The 24,262-nt window shown below is 32.2% G+C and overlaps 1 protein-coding gene across 1 annotated transcript; it reads left to right on the plus strand.

The window, feature by feature from the left end:
* Positions 1-360: 360 nt before the first annotated feature.
* LOC120086999 (monocopper oxidase-like protein SKU5) lies at positions 361-8,815 on the plus strand. Its single transcript, XM_039043841.1, has 9 exons — positions 361-654; positions 1,735-1,844; positions 2,367-2,637; positions 2,753-2,891; positions 6,462-6,825; positions 7,189-7,554; positions 7,636-7,714; positions 7,993-8,189; positions 8,505-8,815. The coding sequence occupies exons 1-9, from the start codon at positions 499-501 to the stop codon at positions 8,611-8,613; spliced, it is 1,791 nt and encodes a 596-aa protein (XP_038899769.1). The 5' UTR covers positions 361-498; the 3' UTR covers positions 8,614-8,815.
* The last annotated feature ends 15,447 nt before the right edge of the window (positions 8,816-24,262 follow it).

A 24,262-nucleotide genomic window follows, 5' to 3' on the forward strand; every position in this document is an offset into this window, starting at 1 on the left:
TAGGGGATAGAAAAGTTTGAATTTACATTCAAACATTATTAAGCACATTATGACAAATCTCTCAAATTAATTTTTCATTAAGTGAGAAATCTAGTTCGATGTAAAGACATTGTCTTGTTTTCGTCTATTGTTGGTTTGTACTTTTCATCTTGAAGTTAAAGGTTCAAATCTTCGTCGTGAAAGATCTCACATTGTAAAATGTTACACGAATCTCATCAAAATTTAACGTATATCTAATGGAGATCCGATCCAATAACGGTGAATCCAAATGATTCAAATGGGATAAAATTTTCAACTCTATTGGGACCCATCAACCAATTGGCAACTCTGTCGGCATCCCCACTCTCACTGCCTTTCCTGTATTCTCAAATCCCCATGTGAAAATGATTCACTCTCTCCCTGCATTTGTCAGTTCTTCGTCTTCTTCTTCCTTCTCCACTGCCCATTGGATAATCACCCTTCACCGTTCTTCCCATCTTCCACACAACCTAAATCCCCATGCCATGGCTTCGCTTCTTCCACCTTTTACTTCCCATCTCTGCTGCTTTTCTTTTGTTATGCCTCAAAAGAATCGCTCTCGCAGGTGACCCTTATGTCTTCTTCGATTGGACTGTCTCTTTCATCTCTGCTTCTCCACTTGGTGTTAAACAGAAGGTTTCTTCTCTTCATTCTTATTCTTCTTTTTTGTGCTTCTGCCATTTTCAGATTGCTCCCAAGAAATTATGGGGTTTTCTTGGCATTTGTCTTGGTACTGATTATTCTGATGGTTTAATGTAGTTTCAATTTGCTGTTACTAGTTTGACATATGTATACTTTTAATTTATGCGGTTATGGATTAATATTGTGTATTTGACTAATTGGGTTGGTTTACCATACCTGAGTTCAGAACGGAGTTTAAAAAAATGAATGGAAATAGGTGGATGAAAGATGGTTTATCCACGATTTTTAAGGTTTAATCGAACCATTAGAACGAAATTGAAACTAAGTCTAGACTATAAAGGTTTAGTTAAAACTTTAAAGCTCAAGGACACCGTTGTACAATCTATAGACAATCTTGCTCAAGTAAGGCTGTGTTTGGGACACTGAGTTGAGTTATGAAGTTTGTTGTTAATATGATGGAGTTAGGAAGTCTGGATTGGAGATGTAGGTTAGTTTCTCAATGGACGTGCAAAAAAGAGAAAGAGGAAAAGATGAAGTTCCTCAATAAATGTGCAAACTTCAATAGTGAACACTATTGGAATTGAGTTATTTAACACTCATTTATGAAGTCGGTTGGCCAAATATCCCCTAAAATTATAGAAACCAAATTGAAATTTAGTCCAAAGAATAGGGACTACTAATAATTTAAAAGTTCTTATAATATGGATTAAAGAGTCCTAATATTCCCTAACAGTAGGAATTGTGTGTTTCTACTTTTCTAATATTGGCTAAGGAGGAATATCATGAGTATATGAGTAAAGGTGACTAACTTTAATAATGAACGTTTGGATGAAATCAAAACCAAAGTCTTTAAGGACTCATGACCATTATGAAAATACGTAGAGATTCTGTTGGTATCTAACTCTGCGGAGTTTTTTTTTTGATTGGGAGACAGAAAAAATTCAGATTCTATTTTAGTGAATTATGGTTTCAGCTTCAACTTTCTTCTAATGTAGTCTCGTGGACTTGAACTGCAAATTCCAAGATGTTTTTGTCTCCTTATTGACTTCGTATGTTATGTAATTTTATTCACAGGTCATTGGTATTAACGGACAGTTTCCTGGACCTGTGCTCAATGTAACTACGAACTGGAATGTTGTTGTCAATGTTAAAAATGACCTTGATGAGCCTTTGCTTCTGACATGGTATGAACTGCATTCACTAAAGAGATTGAAAAAATGTATCGTTAAGTTGCAAAATTTAGTACCTTAACTTTGTTAGTTTCGCGTTTTGAGTTTCTACGCTTAAAAACTTTTTAATTATGTCTTTAAGTTTGAATTGTGATTCTATATTCCATTACTTCAACAATGATATATTATGCCTATTAGACAAATGTCGGCAAGTCATCATGATATGGTACACAATTTGTAAAAAGAAGCAGACAATTGGATGAAATAGTGTGGCATGAACTGTAAAAATAGATTTGATATCTTTGCTTCAAAAAGAGAGAGTGCCAAATCATTCGATCATTCAATGTTTGCTGGATAATCATGTGACATCCTAATCTAGTTAGCAATGTAAATGGTGGAGACTACATAAACTTATCATTCAAAATTTAAGAGACATAATTGAAACTTTCTAAAATTCAAATAAAAAATTTGAAATTTAAATAGAAAATGTTCTAGCTAGTTCCCGAAGTAGTGATTTTGTTGTTATTTTTAATTCAGGAATGGTATACAACACAGAAAAAACTCTTGGCAAGATGGTGTTTCTGCGACTAATTGTCCAATTCCTGCTGGGTGGAACTGGACATATCAGTTTCAGGTCAAAGATCAAATAGGGAGTTTCTTTTACTTCCCTTCCTTGAATTTCCAGAGAGCTGCTGGTGGATATGGAGGAATCACCATAAATAACAGAGACGTTATACCATTGCCCTTTCCGGTGCCAGATGGAGATATCACAATCTTCATTAGTGATTGGTATACCAAGAGTCATAAGGTCAGTGTCAAGCCTGATTGGGTTCTTGCTTTTGCTGATGGTGATTAGTGGCTTTTAACCTGACTTGGCTATCCCTGTCTTGATTCCATGTTTGATGGTGATATGCAAAACTTAGGAATTAAGGAAGAATGTCGAGAATGGGATTCACCTTGGTGTTCCTGATGGTATCGTTATCAATGGAGAGGGTCCTTTTCGTTTCGATAATGCTCTTGTTTCTGACGGTATTCCTTTTCATACAATAAATGTTGAACCTGGTAAGTTTCATTTTTATCATGGATTTTTATTTTGATATGTGATTGAATTCATGACTCTTTTTTTTTAAATTTTATTATTATTATTATTTTTTTATGGAAATGATATCAAATCAATTATTATGGTTTTTTAAAATAAAAAACTAACTTTCATTAAGAAAAAATTAAAAGAATAAAAATAAAACTATAAGGCAAACTTGAAATAGATTTGCTTTAACTTTTAAGAGAAGAAGAGGATGATTGCAAAATACTCTAAATGAGAACACTGAGAGCGAGGCATTGAAATGTGGCTTGTTCCAAATCAATATTTTCCTGTCTTTGAAGGCGCTCCAAGATTTCTCAAGCTATGTGTTTCACAAATTAGCAAAGAAAACCTCTTGCCGAAGAATCTGACTTCTTCTGGAGGAAGTGGGATTTGCAAGCACCACTTTTATCACGTCCCCGCATCCAGTTGAAGGAACCAAATTTCCTTCAACTGTGTTCAGGCATCTACTTTAAAGTTTATAGCAGACTCCTAAGTGTATGATCAAGATCTTTCTTAGAGCTCTTACTCATTACATGCCACTGGGGTCCTAGGGACATAAAACTACAGTTGAGCTTCGGATGAAGTTTATGGTGTTTAACCTCAACCACGAAGCCAACCAAGCAAAAGACCTGATTCTCTTCAAGATTTTGACCTTCTGGATCAAGGTGAATGGATGAGAGACTAGAAAATCTAGCTGAGACATTAAATGGGCCAAAATAATACTTAATAAGAAGGATATTTTGAAGGTTTGAGAATCCACTTACAAAACCCATTGGATGTTGAGGAATGGCAGACTCCTCATAACAACAAAAACAGGCTAGCCAAATCTTGAGCTGTGAAATCTCAAAGTGGTCTTTGAAAATTAAAATCATTACGAAAATTGTCATTAGGAATTAAAACAGAGTTAACACACCCTTTTTTGAAGTACAGATTAAAGAGGTGGGGGGAACAACATGAAGTCCACATTATCAATCTAGAATCTTCCTGGAAGGGAATGCTAGCAGCGATCCCCATTTCCCACTGAAAATTTAGTAAAAGTATTAATGTAGGTGATGCAATGGGAGATAGTTTTTCAAGGACTTCTAAAATGTGCCTTTACTACAATGAAAAGTTTAGACTGTATTAAATCAATCATCTAAGGAGTAAGGACTCCATTTCCTTAATTGGATCTTTAAGGTTTTATTTTAAAATTGACAATGCTTCGAAGGGGTAAATGTACATTAATCTAATACATGTCTTGGCAATTAACTAGGCCATAGTATCATTCATAGTCAAGAAAAATTTCAATATGATTGTCACTCTTATGAGCTTGAGAGATACTAAAGTGAGAAAAATAGAAGTTTTCCCCCATCTGCGTCTAACAATTGTGGATGTCGTGGCTGCTTCTAATAAGTTTTCCTAGTCTTAATACTGACCTAGAACGTTTAAATGGTTTTTTTAGTGGAAATCTTCAGCTTCCTAGTAATGTAGCTCCAAAACTTACACTTCTACTCTCAGTAATGCTAATAGAAGCCGTTTTATCTTGATGCCTAAGATGGCTTACAAATCTTACAAATCTACACAAGCTATTCAACTTATTTTATCTTAGGAAAATCCCTGCCTCTTGAATCCTAATGTAGTTGTGTGGATAGCTCATGAAGCCATTGTTAAAAGGAAATTAGGGTTTATTACTAATTATTATTTTCCATTATTATTTTCCTTTTTGGGTCTTTTCCATTTATGTATTTCCCTTTAGTGGTTTATTGATGTCTATTTATTCACCTTGTAAAAGGTCGGTTATGTACTCTGATTTATTCAATAATATACAAAATTAACATGGTATCAAAGCATTAGGTGTTGTCTCATTAAACACTAGTTGCCAAAGTCCTGTCCGTTCTCTGCCTCCGTCGAGTCGCCCATTAGAGTTTTAGTATAGTTATTCTGCACCACCCCCTGCTCACGGCAATTAGAAGTTCACGCCAATAGATTAGATCTGCAAATCTGTAGTCTTCTGCTTTTGCAAAGGTTGCCGTTGTTTGTTTCAGATCCTGCCATCGACAGCCAGTGGTCTTTTGTTCGTTGAGATCTGCACTGTTCTCAAAACCAATCTTAGATCTGCTGCACACCTTCAACCATGCCAATTTGATTGCATCTTCCATTGCTCCATCGCCTATCGTACGCGCTCAGGTCTATCGCCCGCTCGACCAGTCTAGATTTGTCACATGTTCACTCAACTCCAATCATTTGTACGCTGACCACGTCCAACCGCCACCATGCTCAAAGCCCAACCATGCACCTTCTGCCTAACCGCACGTGGGTGTTTCCTCTCAGCCCAAATCCCTCTGTTCCAGTTTGCTTCAGTTTCGCTGTGGGTTTCTCAAATCATTGCGTGGGTCTATGCCGAATGAAAGTTTTCACGAAACATTGGTTTAGTTGTTGAAGTAATTCACTCAAATCGGTCTGTTAGACCAATTTCTGTTCGGTTAGTATTTGGTTCAGTTTATTTGGTAAGACGAGCTCGAATTTGGTTTGGTTCAAGCCCAGTTCAGTTTAATTAGCCAAGTTTTGGTTTGGTTTATTTATTCTAGTTTGGTTTAGTTTTGTTCCTTAGCTCATTTGATTTGGTTTGTTTGATTGCTTTGGTTTACTTTGCATTTGTGGATATATGTTCCGTTTTCAAATCGGTTGTTTAAGGGATTTGTTGTAGATCTCTCTATGAGAATCTTTGTTTTCAGCCCAGAAGTTCTTCGTAGGTTTTGTTATCTATCTCTCTATGAGGATCGTTGTGTCCATCCCAGAAGTTTGTTTCCGTTCTTCGTGGGTTCATGTTTCTAGCATACTTTGTGGTTTTCGTTCTTCGTGGGTTTCTGTTTCCATCCCAGATCTGTTGATTTGTTTAAGAAGTTTTCTTCATAAACTCAAGTTGTTTGTCATTCTACTACCTTGAGTTTGCGGGAGAATGTTAAAAGGAAATCAGGGTTTATTACTAACTATTATTTTCCTTTTTGGATCTTTTCCATTTATGTATTTTCCTTTAGTGGTTTATTGATGTCTATTTATTCACCTTGTAAAAGGTCGGTTATGTACTCTGATTTATTCAATAATACACAAAATTAACAGCCATGTTATCTCTGATTTCAAGTTGATAAGAATTATAAACTGATTATTTACAGTGTTCTACTTTGATATTGTGTTAGTTCACTGAAAGGTCATTTCCCTTTCTTGGTAGATATTGAAATTGACATGATATAGTCTTGGGAGGGAAGCTCTGTTTTATTCCTTGTAAATCTCTAATGGCTTCAATGTTTCAGAAAAGGAAAAAAAAAAAAAAAAAGGAAAAAAAAGTTTCCAATTAGATATTATTTTATGTTTCCTCTACTAGATCCCATTAGCAGTTCTGCAACATAGGATTTGATACTTTGGTCTAGATTCGAAAGATCATCTTCATTATTTATTTAATCTGTACATGGAGTACAAACAGTGTATATGAAAGCTTTCTCTTGTCATAATTAACATTTCTCTTATATATTAATTGATGACTAAATTTTGGAAATTGATCTTAACCACAGGGAAAACATATCGCCTGCGAGTGCACAATATTGGAATCTCAACGAGCTTGAATTTTAGAATACAAAATCACAACTTACTTTTGGTCGAGACTGAAGGATCATACACGGTTCAGCAGGCTTATGCAAATATGGATATTCATGTGGGTCAATCATATTCATTTTTGGTTACAATGGACCAAAATGCTAGCAATGATTACTTCATTGTTGCCAGTTCTAGATTTCTTAATTCATCTTCTCTGGCTGGAACTACCGGAGTGGCTATCCTGCACTATTCCAATTCTCAAGGACCTGCTTCAGGTCCTCTTCCCGATCCTCCTAATGAATTGGACACATTTTTCTCAATGAATCAAGCAAGATCTATAAGGTTGTAGTTAGTTACATATTATTTTTGGTAACAAGATATCTTTCCCATTTCATTACCACGAGCAAAAAGAAAAGAAAAGAAAAAAAAGATCTGTTAAAAGAAAAATAAAATATGCAAACACCATTGAAATGGTCTTTTGTTCTTTTGCCTTTAGGACTAGAAATGGTGTCAATCAAAGTTCATTTCTCTTCGGTGGTAGGTGTACAAGTTCTTAACTCAATTTTCTTTCCTTTAGACTGAAGAAAGCTATCGATGGAAGAGTTTTGCTTTCTCCTAAATCTTACTTAATTCGATTTCATCACGTGCATGCAATTGCTTTATTTTATGTGGTCATCTCACATTTGCAATTCTTCTTATGGTTAGATGGAATGTTTCTGCTGGTGCTGCTCGTCCAAACCCACAGGGATCTTTCAAGTATGGTCAAATCACTGTCACGGATGTATATGTGATACTAAACCGACCTGCAGAGCTTATAAATGGGAAATGGCGAAGGACCTTAAATGGCTTATCATACTTCACACCTTCAACTCCACTTAAACATGCTCAACAATTTAGCATCCCAGGTGTCTACAAACTTGATTTTCCGACTCGAATGATGGATAGGCATCCCAAACTCGACACATCTCTGATTAATGGTACTTTCAAAGGTTTTATGGAGATTATTTTTCAAAACAATGACAAAAATGTTCAGACCTACCATTTGGATGGCTATGCATTTTTCGTTGTTGGGTGAGTATTGAGTTTTAATATCCTTTACTTTTTGCTAATTTTAAGGACTTCAACTATAATTGAAACCTGTTTATGTTGCAGCATGGATTTTGGAGTGTGGACTGAAAATAGCCGAGGGACTTACAATAAGTGGGATGGTGTTGCCCGCTGCTCAACACAGGTAACTAGCCCATCTAATCTGCTGTACAGAGGGGAGAAACAGAAATGGTTCGAAACAAAAAAAAAAAAAAAATCTTTGAAGCATGTGCTTGGGGCTTTTATAAAGACATAATGGTAGAGGGAGCAAACAAACTGAAGTAGAAAAAATACGGAAAAATAATGGAGCATGGCTGTGGAAAAATGTATTTGTCATGTTTCCTTCCCGTCTTGAGCCAGATTATACTATATGGATACTCAGAGTGAATGATCAGACTTGTATCATGTTTTTTGTGGTTCAAGGTCTTTCCTGGAGCTTGGACTGCAGTTCTAGTGTCCCTTGACAATGCTGGCATATGGAATCTTCGTTCCGAAAATCTCGACTCGTGGTATTTGGGCCAAGAACTTTACGTGAGTGTTGTAAATCCAGAGGTTGACAAAAGTGAGATACCAATGCCTGATAATACCATATATTGTGGCCTTCTTTCTTCCTTGCAAAAGTAAGTCGTTAGCCTCATTCTCTTCTTGTTTGTTCATATCATTTTCTCATTGGATTTAGAATGAATCTGTTAGATGGCATTTCAAAAATCCTTTAATATATATATTTTTCGTCCTTATGAATCGAAAGAAATAACCATACTTTCAACAGCACTTAATATTTAGATAGATTTTTTGAGATATAGTTCTTCCCCATGCTTTACTGTAGTGTCAATCTTACTCTTCCTTTTTCAAATTATGGTTTGGTGGGTTTTTTTTTTTTCTTTGTGTTTCCTGTTATTAAGAACAATCCTTTCTTATTTCTTCTTTTTCTGCAGGGATCAGTCTCAGAGATTCAAGTTTTCTGGTGTGGCATCCAGTGCTGACCCATTTCATTCAATTAAGGCTGTATTAATCATGACATTGATGGCAACATTCATCAGGTAACAAAATCTGTGAATGTTGTGTAAACAAACAGCATTAATTCAATATGCTGAATAGAATAGGATTATAGAGTTTTTGGTTGGTAATTTGATTTTTTTTTAAATGTAGTTTGTGTTTGGAAAGAAAAGGCATTATTTATTAATCGATGTATCATTGCTATTAGAATGTTTAATATTTTGCAATAGAAAACTATGTATTCAAGTTATGGTGCCTACTTGTCTAAGATTTTAATATCCTAAAAGTTACCTTAGTAACAAAATGTAATAAGGTTTGACAATTATCCTTCGAAAATGGTTGAGATATATTCAAATAGGCAAACTGACCTAAACATACTAATAGATATATAGTATACACACACCATTCTCTTTAAACTAGATGAGCAAATCATATTTTGAAACCTTCCTGATGTCTTTAAGAATGTTTCAAGTTCGTATTTGGTCGATTATTAAACTTTAAAAATGGTTTAATAAGTTGGCAAAATTAGATTATAATTAATATACATACATTTAAAAAGAAAAAAAATCTAATACAACAATCAAAAGATGAGTTGAAGTAAAATATGTTAATCCATTAACTTGACTATATATAAATTATCTTTTTAGTATAACAACTACGAGGTGAGAGAGAATTGAATCACCAACCTTTAAGGACAGAGACCATATTAATGTCAATGAGCTAAGCTCACTTTGGCGATTATATTTAAACTGTTGATTTACAAGTATATTCAATGTTGATTATATTTTAAATCATCAATTTTTGCAATTTGATTTGTCCTTTTTTTTTTTTTTTTTTTATTTTGGCAATTTGATGGGCTATCTCTTTCTCCCAAAAAAAAAAAAAATAAAAAACACATTCTTGTAATAGGCTCATCTTTCATATCATTATTAAAGTGCTTAATTAGTACTTTGTCTTAGTTTATTAAAACTAAAAGCATAGAGCTAAGACAGGAAATGGTTAGAAATAACCTACTCAAGTATTTATTTTTAAAAATTACGTCATTTTTTAAAATTTGTTAGAATACTTTATTCGATCCATCTCAGGTGAGATCGACCATCGAGATTTAATTAAAAAAAAACTTTTTCTAACTTATTTTGGACCTTCTCAGTACATTTCTGGCAGATTACATATTGAGATTCTGCTAATTTTTCTAAATACTATGTAATCTTCCCAAATCTTATATCAAATCTTATAATTTCAAATTTTCTCCTAATTAAGTTATCTTTACTGAATATTATATTAAATACTTACTAATTTTTCAATTTTTTAGTCCAAATATATAGAATCTCGGTGTTAATCTACCCGTTAATTCACTAAGAAAGCCTAAATATATAAAATATCGGTATTAGTTACCTGAGATTGATACCTAGATGCTCCGAATATATAAAATCTCGGTGTTTATCTGCCAAGATTAATATGAGATTATATATATTTTTCATATCTTACTTTTTTTTTTTTTTTTTTTTTTTTTGCAAAATTTAATCTTTCTCAATTTAAAAATCAAAATGCAATCACTTGAGATTTATTTGGTAATTGGTAAATTCATCTGAAAGTTTGAAAATTCATATAATTGTGGAAATAAAAATTGGGCTAAAGTTTTGAAAAATTATGTAACTGATTGATATAATACTTGGTAAAGATAACTTAATTAGAATAAATTTTGAAAATATATAGGATTTGGTATAATATTTGGGAAAATTACATGATATTTGAAAAAATTAGTAGAATCTCGGTGTATATATGTACCGAGAAGACCCAAAACAAATGATAAGTTAGAAAAAGTTTATTTTTTAAACTAAATTTCGAGGGTCGATCTTGTCCGACATAGACTGAGTAAAATTTTTCTAACAAGTTTAAAAAATGATGCTAATTTTGAAAAGTAAAAACTTCATGACGTTATTTCTGAAAATTTTCTAGCCAACATTTTGCGGGCATTGTGTTTTTTTCCCCTCGTTATGTAAAAAAATGACGTCAATATAGGTACAATTCATCTAATTAAGGCCTCCTTTGGTAACCACTTTGTTTTTTGTTTTTTGTTTTTTGTTTTGAAAATTAAGCCTATTTTATACACATTTCTTACAATAATTTGCATCTTTCTACCATGATTGAATTCTCAGCTAAATTCTAAAAACAAAAACTACTTTTTGAAAACTATTTTTTTTAGTTCTCAAAATTTGGTTTGGACTTTTAAACCATTGGTAAAAAGTAGATAACAAATGAAGAAATTTGAAGATGGGAGTAGTGTCCATAGACTTAATTTTCAAAGATAAAAATTAGATGATATCAAACGGGGCCTGAATTATTATATCTTCGGTTTGAATTTCTACATACATGTATGGTTGCAAACAATGACCCAAAAAAAAAAAAAGGTTATGGGTTCTTGTAATAATGGATTATCGATCTAAATAATATAATTTAATTGGTAAGATATTGGCAATTCCTCTTAAAGATTTAAGATTCAAATATTCACTACTTTCTCTTCTTTGAGTACATCCAAGAAAAATAACCAAAGCTTAAAAGGAATTCAAATCAGAAAGGAGAGCCCACCTATTGGGATGATCTTCGATCTAAATCTTAGAGTAACCAAAATGGCGAGCATGGAAAGCAAGCTCACGAGTAATTGAATTACATTGGAGATTGACAAGGCGGAACCCAAAGACTGAACCATTGAGATAAAACTCACGGATGGAATCAACGAACACCTGAATCCCATTCGCATATCTAGCATTTCCAATCTGAAGATTCCAAAAATTAAAAGAATCAGTTTCGTCTAAAAAAAAGGAGATATGCCAGCTTCGGTAGTTCAAGACATTCCTCAAACATGACAATGACTTCAGCAAGTTCAATGGATCTTGATAAATGGAAGTCGTTCTCTATAGAAAGCAACATATCCCCATTTGAATCACAAACAAAAGCCCCAACTCCCACCAATCACAACAGCTCCAGCAAAGTTCAACTTAAAAGAGTCGAGAGAGGCGGACTAACCAATGAAAATCCTCCACGATATCCCAATAAAAGTGAAAAAGTTGAGAGTTTGCATGATGATTCGAGGACAACTGCCGGTCAAATGATTCCACCATGTTTAGTGCCCACCAAATGAGATCATTAATTAGAAGAGCTATGCTTATCGAAAATAAAAAGATTATGCCTATACCATATTGGAAACGAAATAAGAGCAAAAATCCTTATCTCCACTGGGTTCAAAATCTCCCACGCTCTACCAAAAAGAGACATAACATCAGAGAAATGCATATTTAACAGATTAATAATATGAGGCCAAAGAAACCATCTATGTGTTACTTCCCTCGCAATACCACAACACATGGATGTTAGATTCTTGAGCCGATGACACAACGAGCAATCCCCACACTTAATAATGAAATGCCTAGCCAAAGCATCACACGTTGGAAGAGAGTTAAGGCAAACCCACCACAAAAAAATTTCGTCTTTTCAGGAATAGAAAGGGCCTATAACTTCTTCCAAAAATTTTTAATGTGTTGATGTGAGAAGGAGAAACTTCCAAGGACAAAGCTTGAGCCAACTTATTGTTATTATAATATCAAAATATTGAAGAATTTCATTCATTCTATACATTAGAGTTTAATATATATATGTTGGGGTTAATGTCCTAAATCTCGTAGGGTTCTGTAGTTTGTAAACACTTGTATGAACAAACATTTTGTGATTTATAATATCATATATTTTATTCACATTGTCTATGAAATATTTAATATTTTAGTTGCATTAACCACAAATCAATAAACTAAGATCCATGGTTATCGTTGTAACTTAAGCATGTATGTGGAGACATACAAGTGGATCGTGCTTTAAGTGATAACCTAAATAGTCTGTAGTATATGGATAAGACTGGGTACCTTATCCTGGTAACACTACAAGTATGGCCTGGTAACACTACGAGTATGGCCTGCTTTGTAGGTGTTACAAATATTGTAAATTGCTACAAATGATTTGATACTAATCATTCATGTATTAGACATGTGAGTAGGGATATTTTATACAAAGGAGTTTGTATAAGACTGAACCACGAAATGCTTAGTCTCGTTATATAACGCCGTTCATAATTGAGACTTTCATTTCACTAGGATGACCATAGGTAATATGACCTTAATCCTAAGTAAGTTGTGAACTTCTACCTATGAGGGCAGTTCTTTGATTTGTGCGGTGAGAGTGGCCAGATCACTGACTCAACAAGCCTACCATTTTAGGGATTTGTCTGATTGGGGAGCTTGGAACTCAGCTACATAAGATGGAATTCACTCATTCCCCAAAACAGGGATAAATAGATAAATTGCTCCCTTAAGAGTTGATTCCAGGTCTTGAACAATGTGGCTCTACACCCTTTCTTGGCCCGAGAGGGGTTTAATCATAGGGGGACTATGATCTATTGTTCATTAGAGGAATTAGTGGTACTTAAGAAGTTAGATATAACTACAGGTGGAAAATGGTAATTTGGCCTAGCTGTACTTACGACCGATTTGTGAAGGGTCATCATTCTGTTAATTAGTTATATCCAATGAACACAAAAATATATTTGTAGTGCAAAGAGTACAGCTGTCAGTCTTTAGTGAAGTGTCCGACAGTTAACGGATGGTGGATAATGTGATTAAAGAGTTTAGTTAGTTATTCACGTACCGTTGGAGCTTCAAACTACAGGTCCATAAGGTCCCCTTAGTAGTTCAATGGATAATGTGAGAATAAGTTTTTGGGTTAATTTGAAATGTTCAAATTAATATGAGGGAATTTGATTATATATGATATAATTAAATTAATTCAATTATATATGATATAATTGATATATTATGTTTGATACATTATTCTTTGATTGGAGGAATTAATATTTGAATATGATTCAAATATAATTTATATGAATAAGATTTATAGTTATTAAATTTAATATAAATATGATTTATATTAAATGCTATAAAATGGAGAAAAAGAACTATGGTTTAATGCAATATTAAAACTATAGGTTATAAATATAATGTGATAAGTTAGTTATCATATTTATTTATATTTATTAATTATTTGATAATTAAATTCTTTTTCTCAAATAACCACCCTTAGTGGGTAGTTATTTGGTTTTATGGAGTAAATGGGATAAAATGATTTTTTTCTCTAATAATTCCATGAGATATCAGACATACTATCGAGTTACTACACGATAGCTTTAGAGACTATACGATAACTTTTTTTTATCTAAATGATCGAGTAATTTGTCTATGCGATAGACTTCATCGTCCACTCGATCATCTTCCTCCTTCACACTAAATCTTCCCTCAAACCAAAATAAGACAAAGTCCACCACTCCTGGATTCTCACACCGAGAATACCAAGGTAATCTAATGGTAGTGTCCGGTTAGTTCGAGGATCGAGTTGATGCTCGTTGGTGTTCGAGGGAGATCGAGTTGTTCGCTACATTCGTGAACAAATTTGTTCAGGGATTACTTGAAGAAGAGTTCTTCAAAGGTATAATCTCTCAATCTTTGTTTTATTTTGAAAGCATGTTGTAATTTAGTTTATAACGCATAATCTGCTTTGTATAACCGTTAATGTATGAGTTCATTCGCAATAGGGTCTGGACGATCCGCTTTCGTTCAAAGGTCCTCTGTAATTAGAGATCCTTCAATATAGGCATACATGAAAGCCCTAGACTATAGTGAAAAGACAATAAAGAACAAGAATCTAATAAGCTCATCTATTTACATATATACTCTAACTTTCCCAAGCTGGTGCACCCAACTTGTTACATAGGTAATCAATTCAGACTCCATTTAAGGCATTGGTGAAAATATCTCCTAATTGATCTTTAGTCTTCAGATATCCAATAGACACCAAACCTTCTTGTATTTTCTCACGAATAAAGTGACAATCAACTTCAATATATTTAATTCGCTCATAATTTTGGGTTAGAAGCAATATGAAGAACAACTTGATTGGCTGGAGATAATATTAAAGCCTAACTCAATTAAGAGTTGATGTATCCACATTAATTCATATACTGATTGTGTCATAGCTTTGTATTCTGATTAAGTACTTGATCACGAGACTACATTCTATCTCTTTCTCTTCCATGAAACTAAATTGCCTACTACAAAAACATAATAGCTAGAAGTTGATCTTCTGTCTTCTTTTAATCTTGCCCAATCAGCATATGAGGAACACTCAATATTCATATGACCATGGTCTTTATTTATGATTCCACATTCAGGTGCAGCCTTAAAATAACATAGAATCTATTGCATTGCAACCCAATGATCCATTATGGGTGAAGTCATAAACTAACTCACAATGCTTACCGAGATAATTCAACTTACCAACTAATCTTTTATATCTCTCAAGATCTTCAAATGGTTCTTCGTCTTTTGTAAATTGATGATTAAGCATCATTGGAGTACTACATGACTTGGCACCTAATTTTTCCATCTCATATAGCAAATCAAGCACATATTTTCTCTATGACATAAAGATACCTTTCTTGCTTCTTGTGACTTCAATATCCAAGAAGTACTTCAAAATTCCTAGGTCTTTAATATGAAATTGACCTTGTAGAAACATTTTAAAAGATAATATATCTAATGTATCACTCCCAGTAATGAAGATATCATCAATATATAAGACGAGTAGAATAATACCACCCTTAGATCGTCAATAGAAGACAAAATGATCTAACTTGCTTTTCTTCATTCCAAACTGCTCAAGTGCTTGACTAAATTTTCCAAACCATGCTCATGGATTTTGTTTCAACCCATACAACAATTTGCGAAGATGACACACTTTATCTTTCTCCCTCTAAGCAACAAATCCAAGTGGTTACTCCACATACACTTCCTCTTAAAGATCACCATAGAGAAAAGCATTTTTAATGTCAAGTTGATGTAAAGGCCAACCGTGAGATGCTGCCATGGAAATAAATAATTTGATAGAAGTTAGTTTTGCAACAAAAGAAAAAGTATCAAAACAATCAATTCCATATGTTTGAGCATAAGATTTGGCAACCAAGTGCGCTTTTCACCAAGCAATTGATCCATTAGGGTTGACCTTATGTCACACCCCCACCCAGATTACCCTTTTATTCTAGAAAAGGATATAACCGTGATAGTTACTATCCCTACTGCCAGCACCCACCACCTAAGCCTTTTAATCTAAATACCAACCTGTTTAAGACATTAGTAATATACACATACAACAAACCTCCCTTAAGGTTCTACAAAGATTACATAAATACATGCATACAGTCATGACATAATACGTACAGAAAATTATTCACAGATGGCCCAAACATTCCTAAAGAAGCCCTAGTCCCTCTTAAAACATGTGTACATAAATAGATCATCAACCTAAGTCTTCTTAATAAGCCGAGTCTTTCAGTGGCAAGCAGCAGCAGGATCAACCCTGAGGAAACTGGCCGCTACTTGAAAAGGGAAAACACAGAAATTCTGTGAGCTAAAAGCCCAATGAGCGACTATAGAATCGTATAACATCAAGCATTCCATCACTATAAACATGTAAATATACTAATGAGTAACTCAAGAAATTGCCTCTAAATGTAGTTTTAAACCATTCTTAGACATCATTAAACATTATTATTCCCTAGTTGAGAATGAGCCTAACCGTTCTAACTCCCAACGTTTATTACCGGCCAAAAGACCCATACTTCAGCCTCTCACTCATAATTGCCTACGTGCACGTGGTCATGCTAAATACCATCATATCTTAAGTACTTCTGCTTAGATACCTTCTCAAACTTGTCCTTCAGTATCGAGCTATTAAGATACCTTCTCAAATGTCCTTCGGTATTAAGTTGGTCAGGTACCTTCTCAAATGTCCTTTGGTACCAAGTTGGTCAGATACTTTCTCAAATGTCCTTCGGTATCAAGTTGGTCAGATACCTTCTCAAATTCCTTCGGTATCAAGTTGGTTAGGTACCTTCTCAAATGTCCTTCAGTACCGGGGTATTTTGTAACATCAAATTAAGTTCCATTGCCTATCATTTACACAAGAACTCATTCTCTCATAGTCATCCCCTAGGAAGCATATTATAAAATTAGAAACTTAACTTTTGTAGTGACTACATGACATACCTTGGCCTGTTTTACACATATACAAGCCGGAAAACATGTGTTAAGTTATTCTCCAACCATTTATTGTTTGGGGGAGTATAAATTCATCATTAATGTCACTGTAACTTACTTGATCTTATATACATAAGTATTTGAGACATTAATTCACTTAGTCACTCATCGCTTTTCAAGGCTCTTAACGATTTATACGCCTCTCCTAGCTCTTCTTGGCCTGAAAGGACATAATTCCCAATTAAACTACTTATAATTCTTAATAAAATACCTCAAATAATTCATTTACTAAAGGAACAAATCAATAAAGACAGCTCTACTGGCAAGATCCCCATAAGCGAGATTAGCGAGATCCTTACTAGCGAGATCATTGCTAGCGATACTCACATTACCAGCGATACTCAGACTAATTCCTAGCAAGATTTTCTTCTAGAGCGAGATCCTTATCACAAAATCAACGAAATTTTCTTTATAAGCGAGATCCTCATTCCCTTATCTCGCTATAACTCCCTAAAGTGAACTGTTTGTTTGTTCTTCCTAAGCAGCTATCTGCTTATGCACCGATTCCCTGTTATAACTTCAAAAATTCATAACTCAAAATCCAGAGCTCTTTTCAAGAAACTTCCTTCTACAAACTTGTTTATAATTGAGTAATTTTCTTACTTTAAAATTTCAACCGAGAATTCCTTATAGTTTGGCCTAGAACTTCCAATCTTCACCTTGGGCCCTGACTAACCCGAGATTCTGCCTCCTCTGAACTTTCTTCACTTCTTGTTCTTCTCCTCCTACAATTTTTCTCCGTTAAGACAACCTCGCAAACTAAATTCTCTCAGTTTTCGAATGGCACTGATTTTACTAAATTTGCTCATGTCAATTGCCAAAACCATGCTTTTGAAATTCCTCTTCCAGAAACTTCCCGCCGCCTCCCGAGTTCAAAGGTTAACTACCACGTCACCCCTCATTTAATATGTTTTTCCTTCCCTTCCATCATAATTCCTATAAACAAACATGAATTGCTACTTTAATAAATATGTAATATAACATTCCTTTGGCTAACATGCTTATCTAGAAAACCTCGTTTGGGGTTTACACCTTAGTTGTACACACCTATTTGCATCCAACTGCCTTTTTTCATGCAGGAAAAGATACTAATCCCATGTATCATTATCATCTAAGACTTTTATCTCCTCTATCATGGCATTGGACCAATCAGGATGAAAAAAAGCTTCATGAATAGTTTTGGAGATCGAGATAGAATCAAAAGATGCAAAAAAAGATCATGTTGAAAATGATAAGTGGTCATAAGAGACAAAAGAAGAAATAGGAAAAGTACAAGAACATTTACATTTATGAAGAGCAATAGGAAGGTCATCACTTAGTCTTGGACTTGATGACGAAGAATCTCTTGGAATAGGATAATCATTCAGAGGTTGTTTTCATCGAGAGTAGACTTGGTTAATAATATGTGGACAAAGAGGGATAGGTGTCGAAGGAGATGGATTAAGATTGGGTGTGGGAGATTGAATGGTATATATAAAGAGATCATTGTCCTCCCCCTGACTCGTGGGCGATGGTCAGTGTTAATGGAGCTGTAGCATGGTCGACATCTGGAGAGCGTGGATCTATTGTAGAATCAATTGGTTTGGGCTGGTTGAAAGCGCGAATAAGAAACCCAAGAGCGATGGGTTTGAGGGCACTGGATCTGACTCACAAGCGACGATATTGGGCAACGTAGGATTTGGGCGAAGGCACAAAGCTAGGCAATGGGCTGCCTTTTTGAGACCCATGATGGAGAACGAGTTGGAGAAGGTTAGTAGGATGTGACAAGGTTGAACTAAAACTTGAAACCCTATAACAACAAATTGATATGGGCGAGATATCTACACGTGGATCTTCCTCCATTGACAACTGATCGACAGAGGCAGAGATCAGACATTAGTGGCAATTAGAGTTCAATGAGACAAAAACTCTAGTGCTCTGATACGATGTTATTGTGATGCCAAAATACTGAAAAATCTCATTCATTCTATACATTGTAGCTTAACTTTGAAATCTGAGGACTTTGGTCCCGAAACTCCCTTCTAGACTATAGTGAAAAGACAATAAAGGATAAGAAACTAATAAGCTCCTCTATTTACATATATATTCTAACACTTATATCCACTTTTCACTAAGTTGATTCCCTTTCATAATGCCAAAGGAAGCTATCAGCTCGAGATGGTGTGGAAAAGGGATACTCCTAATTATCGCAGTATCATCGTGACAGAAGAATTCATTTATCATAGCCATATTCCAATTCTCATTAGCAATAAGACTATCTACTATTGACATTGAAAGTGGTCGCAGGAAAGAAAGAAGTTTGAACATAGTTTTCTGGATCTATTGATAAGAGTAAATGTAAATTGACTTTCTATCACCAATTCTTCAACAACCACCTTTGAGGGCATCCCATAAAATGTTTCGCTAAATGTAAGAAGGGCCATAACCTATACCTTTTGTTTATTATTATTATTATTATTTTTGAAAAGAAATAATAATAACATTCCAAAAAAACCAAACTTTTCAAGCTCCACTAAATGGGAGAGCCAAGCAGCTTAGAAGTCCACAAACTAGAAGACTGATTATAACCCATTCCCATTCCTGCATGAAAAAAAAGGCATTCACTTCTACCATTACACTTTTATACTCTAAAAAGATAGTTATAATGAATTATAGATCTCTCGATTGCATTATAAATTTCTCAATTATAATTATGGTTAAAAATATTTTTCACTTTAATGAAATTTTAAAACCAATTGATTGTTGTGTTGAGATGTTTATTATTTACCAAAGCTACCAATTTTTTGAATTAGAGATGCATGAATTTATTGTATGATTGATCATATACAATAATATAAATTTAAAATACGTTTTTAAGTGAAAAATCAATAGAGTAAAGAGATAAATCCGATAAAAGCAATGTATTATTTATCAAAATTTGAACGTCAACATTTCAATTTATATAAAATACACTACTTCAAAGAATATTTGGAGTTCCAAAGAGAAAATGGCACATAGAGTTTAAAAATCGAGAAAACTACATTTATAGAAAAAAAGAAAACCATCATACAAAATTTATTAAACAAAAAAAAAAGTCAATTGAAATGTCACATTATTAAAAAGCAACCATATTATGTCGTATAAGTTGACAACTTAACAACAAATGTTAAATCATTTGATGACATAAACTACATACGAACTTATATGCATATTTATGAGTTGAAATTAAATCGTGAAAACTTAATTCTCAAGTCTAACAAGAAATAAAGTCCCCCCCCCCCCCACATCTAAATTCAATCAACCTTTAACAATCATTTTAAGTATTATTTGTCCTATTCAGTCAATCACAAATTGTCGTATTATTAATCGGGTTCACTTTACGAGACTGTTCTGTAAGTCATGCCCTTTAGTTAGTGCGAAAGAGGTTCGAAGGTGAATTTGACCTTTGATTGAATCTATTATCCGTGCTAGCAACCGTAGAACCAATCAAAGACGCAACAACGGAATGAAATAATTGCATATTATTAATTTTGACACCAATTTCAAAACTACACGTGCACTCAACCAAATTAAAAGATATGAAAAAGGACAGGGTAATTGTTTAAAATGGAAAAGTTGTAGTAAATATTTTCAAGAATGGCGAAGTCTAACAATACTGTGATAGACAGTGACATTTTGTTATATTTGTAAATAAGTTAATTTATTTTCCTATATTTGAAAACAACCGAAAATGATATCTAAAATAATGCCTCTTGTTTATCATAAATCAACCTGAGAGTGTAAACTAGTCCAATAGGGTGGAATCAAAACCAATTTAGCCTGAGCATATGAAAAGGCTTGATTTTTTTTTTTTAATTGGTGTTGTGCATATTTGGAAGTGATTTTGAAACGATTAAGATCACTTTTGTCATATTTGAAATCACTCTAAATGACACGTTTAATCACTCAAAATCAATTTAATATTTAATTTTACAATATTAAACATATTTTTCATAATATTAAAATAAATTTTGAATATTACGAGTGATTTTGAAAATAATAAAAGTGATTTTAACCATTTTAAAATGACTCCTAAACATGTTAATAATATCTTATTATTCCCATCATATTTAAATTTATTTATTTTTATAATACATTCTGTGATTTATATTTAACATCGAGTATCAAAATTTTTAATGATACAAACATCTATTTGAGTGCATTTATATTTCATATATTAGTTATAATATTTGCAAACATATAATATAATGTTCTAAAGTATATTTAAAAATAACCATAAATCCGTTAGAAAAACCAACAAGTTGCCATGAAACTAGTTCTATTTGAGTACGTATCAAATATATTTACTAATATATTTCATATATTAGTTAAACATTTGCAAAAATAAAATGCAATGTTCAAATGTATATTTTAAAAAAAAAATAAAAAAATAACATGAATCTTGCGATAAAACCAGCTGTATGATACATAAATGTATTAAATGAAAAATAAAATCATATTAAATACATTTTCTCTCACAAATATTAAGATGCTTCGTAAATATAGAAAGATTTCCCAATCTTCATTCTCTCTCCAACCGCCCATCACAATAGTAGTTTTGTTCGAAAATTATATTAAATCTTATATATGAAAATATTAAAAAATTTAGACATTTATGAAAATAAGTTTTGAAAAGGAATTGAATCTTCGAATAATCTCAATTTTTTAATCTAATAAAATTGATTTTAAGAATTTCAAATATGTCTTAAAAGTAGTAAGTACCTTTCAAATGCTTTATAAATAAATGTTAAAGCAAAAGTGCTTTTCTTATAAAAAGATGTTTTTTGACTTTTTTTAAAAATATATTTTATGTTATTCTAATTCAAAGCGTGATATTTTTATCGAACATTTTACCTAATACCATCTTATCTCATTTTATCTTCTTTTGTAAATTTTATTTCATCTATTCTTCATTTTTACACATTTAAATTAACAAATAGTACTTCATTGAATCATGGGATACAATATATCCCATAAAAAATTTATATTTTTTTAGTACAATGTTGAAGAGGGGAAGTTTAAACCTTTGATAAAATGAAGGTAATATATATTGATTTTCGCCGAAGTATATTCACTTTGACCAAAAACTTTACATGATATCATTTCGTCGCATTTTATTTTTATTTATCACGATAAGATATATAATATCAAAATTAAATTTTAAGTATAGTGATGAACTCGCAAGTTCTTGACCAATAATTTTTTTTTAAAAAAAATTATTATAAATCTTTAAACTTTATTATTATTTTTTTTTGTTTCTTTTTAAACTTAAAAAAAGTTCCATGGATTCTTCACCTTTCAATTAAAGAATGCAATTAATTAATACTTTCAACGTTTTACTATTTTGCAAAATTTGCAAACACAAAGTTAAAAAGTTGAACGATTGGAAAAATATCGATTTATATCTCTAAATTTTGTTCAGATGTTTCAACTTACATCATCCATTATATTCATTTTGGATAAACATCATATGAAACTTATAATGGTTTATAAATTAAATCTATGAACTTTCATGAGTTAATTTATACCTTCAATTAAGATTTCTTTTGAAAATTGTTCATGTATCAATTTTGATAGTTAATTTTAGACTAAATTATATAAAATACCTCTGAACTTTGTACTTTGTGTCAAAGATTTGTTTGAACTTTCAAAAGTTTCAAATATACCTTTAAACTTCCCAAATGAGTTAAAAAAAATATACTTATCGTTAATTTTGGATATAAATTGCTAGTGTTTTGTGTAAAAGATAATCCTAAACTTTCAATAGTTTCAAAAATACCCTTAAACTTTTAAAAAAGTTTGAAAATATCTCTACCGTCATAAGAACATAAATTATTAATATTGTCTTACTTTTATATTTTACATCTTTTTTCTTTCATTCCTTTTTCAATACCCTCTTACTCCCCTTTTTGTTAATTGTTTGAAATTTGTTTATAAAAAATAAGTAAATAAACAAAATTGCACATTTCAATTAAGATATATGGACTATAATAAGAAGAAATATAATAAAGAAAGCACCAGGAGATTTTAAGACTTAAATGTTTTAACAAAGTTGTATAACAGTAGTTAATCATGTGTTAATAGCCAAATATATATATNATATTTATTTATTTATTTATTTGACTATTTATCGTTTTGGTAAGTGGGAAGATTTGACTTTGAAATTTTGTGTGATTTTGTGGGATTTTATGTTTAACTCAAAATGTTGGTTGATGAGAAAATTGATGGAAGCTAAGAATTGGAAATTAAAGAGAAAAATGAAATGATCTATATGAAGAAAAAATGAAGATATCTATATAATTTATTTTAAAATTGGATTTTTCAAATTTAAGAAAACTTCAAACCAATCGATCACCATATATATTAACTGTAGGAGCGTTTTTTATTTTTTTCTTTTTAATTTTAAAGTTATTTTTGTAATGAGGATTTTTGTTCATATACTAATGGTGAAGGTATTTTTGAACTTTTCTTTTTAAGTTAAGGTATTTTTGAAACTTTTGAAAGTTCGGAGGTATTTTTGAAACAAAACTTTAATAGTTTCCATCTAAAACTAATGGCAAGGGCATTTTTGAAAGCTCAAGGATATTTTTGAATTTTTTGAAAGTTCAGGGGTACTTTTGACAAAAACACAAAATTCAAGATTTAAAAAAAAAAAAAAAATTAGCCTTCATTTTGTTAATCCAACATTTGAAGAAGTATATACACTTATAAGAATTGAATGCATGCACAATTTCCAAATATAATCTTAATAAAAGAGCTAAATTGATTCACTTATAATAATTTGGAAGTTTAATTTGGAAAAATTATATATGTTTGAACGATACTAATTTTCAAACAATATCAAAAAGAGAATGTTAATCGATACACTTATGAAAATTCAAAGTTTATATTGATATAATTAATAGTTCAAGGTTTCGATTGAAGCAAACCCAATAGTTTAGAAATGTACATTGATTTTTTCCTAAAAATAACCATAACTTGCCAACATAAGTGTAACAAAGTATTAACTGTCACATACTTATTCCTTTAAGATTGGAGTTCAAATCTTCAACTCTATACTTGTTGTACAAAAAGATAAAGAAAAAGTAAAAGCCTTAAACTTTTGTAAAAGTAACAATTTATTCAATGAACTTTAATTATTAACGATTTAGTCTCCATACTTTAAAATTTGTAAAGATTTAATCCATATCGTAAATTTTTCCATTAAAATTAAGTGTCAATTTTTATTACACAACAATTTTAGTCTTTATAGTTTTAAATAAACTTGGTTCCCTATCAACTTATTAATCTACCGTGTAAAAAAATTCGTTAAATCATACTAATATTTATTATAATAGGTATTAAGAGGTTGTTCGGGATGCAGAGTTGGTTATTATATTTTGTGAGTTATAATAATATGCGTTTGGAGTTCAGACTAAAATAGTTAGGGTCATAATAGTCTATGTTTGAATTGCAGATTGTTTTAGTTTGAGTTATAGTATTTG

The sequence above is a fragment of the Benincasa hispida genome, chromosome 9, assembly GCF_009727055.1.
Source record: "Benincasa hispida cultivar B227 chromosome 9, ASM972705v1, whole genome shotgun sequence".
Classification (NCBI taxonomy): Eukaryota; Viridiplantae; Streptophyta; class Magnoliopsida; order Cucurbitales; family Cucurbitaceae; genus Benincasa; species Benincasa hispida.